This window comes from Theropithecus gelada, chromosome 5, assembly GCF_003255815.1.
Source record: "Theropithecus gelada isolate Dixy chromosome 5, Tgel_1.0, whole genome shotgun sequence".
Lineage (NCBI taxonomy): Eukaryota > Metazoa > Chordata > Mammalia > Primates > Cercopithecidae > Theropithecus > Theropithecus gelada.
Window position 1 is genome coordinate 73,785,319 of NC_037672.1, and position 6,000 is coordinate 73,791,318.

Genomic DNA, 6,000 nt, shown 5'->3' on the forward strand with positions numbered 1-6,000 from the left:
TAAAAACTTATTTAATGTTGAATTTCTTCACTGGTGAAATGAGCTGAGCATGTAATATTCAATAAATGGCAAATATCATGTTCTCTGCATATAATGACAGTTCAGTAAAGGAAAGGTATTATTATTTATTAATACAAAAGTTCAACATTAACATAATTGCTCTAGTATAGTGACTAATATAGTTATGCTTCACATATAACATATTTTTAGCACTTTTAAAAGCACTTAAAGTATATATTAAAATCACTTTTACTTCTACGTGATTCCAGAATATGCTTTTGCTTAACAGGGAAATTCTTAAAGACAATATAGGGATATGTGTATGATAATGAGTAAAATAGCTCTGTCACTCTGAGATCAATCTTCATTTTAATCTTTTTTTGTAATAAAACTTTAATTGTGAAATCTTTTCAAGAAGTGCCTTGAGAGGTAGCTTGAATTCATTAAATTTAATAAGATAATATATGTGAGAGCCGATTAGACAGAGTTTAGTGTATGTTAGGAACTTGGTAAATATTAATTCATCCACTCATCCATCAGTAAAAAAAAAAGAAGTAAAAATTGTCAGCAAAATAGCAAAATAGATTGTAAACTGTTGTGGTAAAATGTCACCTTGATTCATATTTCTTGACATCTCATTTTGAATGAACAAAATGTACTTTTTTAAAGAAGATAATGCTTAGAATAAATTTTGTAAGTGGAACAAAAAAGATACAAAATTGTGGTGATAAGCTATCTCAGTCAAGTAAAACAATTATTTTAACAGAATAAATAAAAACCAAAATTATAATATTAATTACTTCTAGATATTACAGTTACAGATTTTTATTCTCTTATATATAATTTTCTGGTTATTCCAGATTTTCTGATATAGCATTTATGATCTAAAAAGTGTTTTTAAATGAATATTTGTTTTTGACATTTAAAAAAATTTAAATGAATATTTAAATGTTTTAAACATTTAAAATATGTTTTAAAATGAATGTTTAAAATGCGATAAGAGATTGGAGATTTGGCCGGGTATGGTGGCTCACACCTGTATTCCCAGCAATTTGAAAGGCTGAGGCTGGTGGATCACTTGAGGTCAGGAGTTCGAGACCAGCCTGGCCAACATGGTGAACTCGTTCTCTACTAAAAATACAAAGATTAGCTGGGCGTGGTGGCATGCCCCTGTAATCCCAGCTACTCAGGAAGCTGAGGCAAGAGAATCACTTGAACCTAGGAGGTGGAGGTTGCAGTGAGCTGGAATTGTGCCACTGCACTCCAGCCTGGGCAACAGAGTGAGACTCCATCTCCAAAAAAAAAAAAAAGAGAGAGGGAGAGAGAGATTAGAGATTAAATGGGTTATAGTTACAGGATTTAAAGACTGAAAAATTAATTGGATATTGGAAATCAGGATGAAACCAAGCCATGGGTAACCATATGGATGTTAGAGCTGTTCACAAAGATATAAAATATAGGAAGTAGAGGAGGTTTAAGTAAATAAGGAAGTAAATGATTATTTCACTTTGGAAATATATTAGAGGTGCCTATTTAATGTGCAATAAACAGTCTCCTAAAGTCAGTTGATAGAGAATTGAAACTCATGACAAAGATTTGGTCTGAAGATAAAGAATTTGAGTCATCAATAATTAGTTAGTGGGTAAGGCCATCCCAGTTAAGATTACCAAAAAGTACTTAATATGACCAGGTCAAAGATAGAATCTTTGAATGCCAACGAGAAGGGTGGAAATAAAGAGCTCACCAAGATAACTGAGATGTGTGGCCAGGGAGGAAAGAAGAAAACTAGAAGATGGCTTCATAAAACCAAAGATAGGTTTTCAGGGAACATGATGAAGGCTACAAGGAAATCAAGGAGTAAAACAAACAAATGAAACCATGAAAGACATTACAACGGTTGTCCTTGACAAAGACAGCTTTAGTGGTGTGGTAGGAACAGATTGCAGAGAATTAGTGAATGGGAAAAAAAGAAGGAGAAAACAATAAATATGGAATTCTACTTAAGTAAGCTTAGCAGTAGCATAAAAAAATTTGACAGCTTGTTCAGCGTATCTTCATAATACAGCTTATGTCTGATACACCTGTTAGCAATTCCTTGAGGGAACTGATGACATTTACATGACTTTCAGCAATTGCTTTCGATATTCTCTTTCCACTGTATGTTGCATGTCCAATTTTATGAATATTTTGATATGCATAAATATCTATAAATGGAGTGTTCTATATGAGTACTTTGGGATCAGAATTTTTCATTTTAACCAGCGGCAGTTGTGAAATTACAAAATATTTGAGAAGTGTCTGCAAGAATTTTTGCACTAAGTAGAAATAATATGCATTATAGTAGCCTATCTATTAGATGTGGGCAAGCCATAGGGGACAAAACGACTTACTACCTTTAACCATGAGACTTTTGCTTGTTTTACCTTTTAGATGATAAGTCTTTCTATTACCTTGCCTCTTTTAAAGTCACAAATATCAAATACAAAGAAAATTATGGCATGAGATCTTCAAGAGAGTTTATAGAAAGGAGTCATCAGATTGAAAGGATGGTAAGCTCAATAGAAATTTTAAATGTTTTTTAATGTGTCTTTTGCATCACTTTGAATGTGGGTGTTATATAGGAACTTAGTCCCAATTTCTTCTTTTGTAAAATGGAGATAATATAGTATGTAAGTCATGTAGTTGTAAAGATTAAATTACTTAATATGTGTAAAATATTCAGTATACTGTGTGCACCATCAAATGTATATAGTAGATTAGAGTAGGCAACTAATTGACTCCTGAGAAATTGTTGGTTGAAACAAATGTTTCCCTATTTTTAATTCTTGATTTTATATTTTTCGATTCATTTTCTTTATTCTTTTTTAACATAAGAATATAGAGTTGCCACAATCAGTGTACCAATTTGTTTATTTTGAAAGCACTTGAAAATTATATAAAAGCACATGGTATGTCTATAATTTTTGATATTATTCTTAAATCTGGTTATGACTCACATATTTTGTTTTATTATAGCTTATGTATTTATCAAGTTATTTCTAACTTTTTAAGTATATTGGATGAGCCATCTCCTTAACTGTCGTAGCAGAAAGTCAAAGAGAATAGTCTTCCATTTTTTGTCCCATGAAAAGCATGGTTATGGAGATCATAGATTTGTTTAGGAAAATTCAGTTTATTAGCTTGGATTGTAGTCTTTTAAACTTATAAGAGTTACTCTAGAACCAAGAATTAATGGCCAAATAGGAAGAGCACTATGTTAATATGATTCTTTATGATTAGCTTTAGACACTAATCTCCTTTAGTAAAAGATGAGAACTTTGACATTCCCATTCTTCCCTCACTATACTATCCTCTCTCTGTATTATTCACAATGTGAGAAAATATTTACAATTTATCCTGTTATTTACATAAGTTGATTCTAAATGTTGAAAAGCAATAAGAGCATTTCCCTTTCCATAGCTTTTTGAATAGTATTTTTATTTTTTACAATTATTACCACAGTTCTTATGCCATTCAAATCATGTTCCCAGAATTAAGTATGAATATATTTTCTCTCTCTTTCGTGTGTGTGTAACCCCTCTGCCATTTTACTGTATTATCTGACATTTCCAAGGTCTTGGCATTTCTTTAAATCTTCTTTTCTAAAACCTTATGTTTCCTCCTCAGTTTCAACTATAGTTGTGCTGTAGGTGCACTTTACAAAGGTAAACCTAACCAGGACAGGACTGCACCCTTTTGTGAGATCCATTGCTTCTTGCATCCCATGTTTTCATTGATATAGTAAGATATGTCCTCAAGTACCTTTTCTAAGAAAAAGTTCATGGGATGTAAAATTTATGAATTATTTTATACTGAAAAAAATCCTGTATTCTATATGTCACTCAGTTGAAAGTTTCGATGCACAACTTTAAGTTGAAAATCATTTCCCTAAAAGTGCATGCAATGTAATGCCTCTGCCTTTTTTCTTTTTGCTTATGATTGCTTTGGTGATTTGGGCCCTTTTTGATTCTCTATAAGTTTCAGATTTTTTTTGTCTAATTCTGTAAAAAGTGATCTTGGTACTTTGATAGAAATAGTGTTAAATCTCTAAATTGCTTTTGGCAGTATGGTCATTTTAATGGGATTGATTCTTCCAATCCATGATCATGTCTATGAGACAACGTTTGTTTTGTCTCTGATTTCTTTCAGCAGTGTTTTGTATTTCTCCTTGTAGAGATCATTTGCCTCTTCAATTAGACGTATTCTGAGGTATTTTATTCTTTTTGTGGCTATTGTAGATGGGATTGCATCTTGATTTTGCTGTCAGCTTCAACATTATTGGTGTTTTCTAATGCTAGTAATTGTTTTATGTTGATTTTTTGTATCCTGAAACTTTAATGAAGTTTATCAATTCTGGGAGCTTTTTTTGTGAAGTCTTTGTTTTCTATACATAGAATCATATCATTTGTGAAGAGAGATTGTTTATCTACTTCTTTTTCTATTTGGACGCCTTTTACTTTTTTCTGTTGCCTCATTACTCTGCATAGGACTTCTAGTACTATGTTGAATAGAAGTGGAGAGGGTGGGCATCCTTGTTGTGTTCCAGTTCTCAAGGGGAATGGTTCCAGCTTTTGCCCATTCAGTGTGATATTGGCTGTGGGTTTGTCATAGATGGATCTTATTATTTTGACATATGTTCCTTCAATGCCTAGTTTGTTGAGGGTTTTTATCTTGAAAGGATACTGGATTTTATCAAAAGCTTTTTCTGCATCTATTGGGATGATCATTCTGTTTTTAATTCTGTTCATATGGCGAATCACATTTATTGATTTGAGTATGTTGAGCCACTTGCATCCCAGGAATAAAGGCTACTTGATTGTGACAAATTAACTTTTTGTGCAGTTAGATTTGGTTTGCTGGTATTTGGTTGAGGATTTTTGTGTCTATGATTATAAGGAGTATTGACCTGATATTTTCTTTTTTTCATGTGTCTTTGTCAAATTTTGGCATCAGGATGATGCTAGCTTTGTAGAATGAGTTAGGGATGACTCCTTTCTTCCTGATTTTTTGGGAATAGTTTTAGTAGGGCTGGTACCCATTATTCTGTGTATGTCTGGTAGAATTTGACTGTGAATTCATCTGGTCCAGGGATTTTGTTGGTTTGTAGGTTTTTTTTATCACTGATTTAGTGTCAGAACTCGTTATTGGTCTGCTCAGGTTTTCAATTTCTACTTGGTTCAGTCAGGGAGGTTATATGTTACCAATAATTTATCTATTTCCTCTAGATTTTCTAATTTACATGCATAAGTGTTCATAATAGACTATCTTTTGTATTTTTGTGGGTTTGGTTGTAATGTCAACTTTGTCATTTCCGATTGTACTTATATGGATTGTCTCTCTTTTTTTCTAATTTAGATAGCTATCAGTCTTGTTTATTCTTTCAATAAACCAAAAATTTGATTTTGTTCATCTTTTTTTTTTTTTTTTTTTTTTTTTTATATTTATTTATTATTATTATACTGTAAGTTGTAGGGTACATGTGCATAACGTGCAGGTTTGTTACATATGTATACTTGTGCCTTGTTGGTGTGCTGCACCCATCAACTCGTCATTTACATCAGGTATAACTCCCAATGCAATCCCTCCCCCCGCCCCCCTCCCCATGATAGGCCCCGGTGTGTGATGTTCCCCTTCCCGAGTCCAAGTGATCTCATTGTTCAGTTCCCACCTATGAGTGAGAACATGCGGTGTTTGGTTTTCTGTTCTTGTGATAGTTTGCTAAGAATGATGGTTTCCAGCTGCATCCATGTCCCTACAAAGGACACAAACTCATCCTTTTTTATGGCTGCATAGTATTCCATGGTGTATATATGCCACATTTTCTTAATCCAATCTGTCACTGATGGACATTTGGGTTGATTCCAAGTCTTTGCTATTGTGAATAGTGCTGCAATAAACATACGTGTGCATGTGTCTTTATAGCAGCACTATTCACAATAGCAAAGACTTGGAATCAACCCA

At 32.8% G+C, this 6,000-nt stretch overlaps 1 protein-coding gene across 1 annotated transcript in view; it reads left to right on the top strand.

The window, feature by feature from the left end:
• TMPRSS11F (transmembrane serine protease 11F) overlaps positions 1-6,000 on the top strand; it is a 76,591-nt gene that overhangs the window by 36,058 nt on the left and 34,533 nt on the right. Inside the window, exon 3 of the mRNA XM_025386454.1 lies at positions 2,431-2,549. Within this exon, the coding sequence (XP_025242239.1) occupies positions 2,431-2,549 (119 nt within the window). The remainder of the gene's footprint in view (positions 1-2,430; positions 2,550-6,000) is intronic.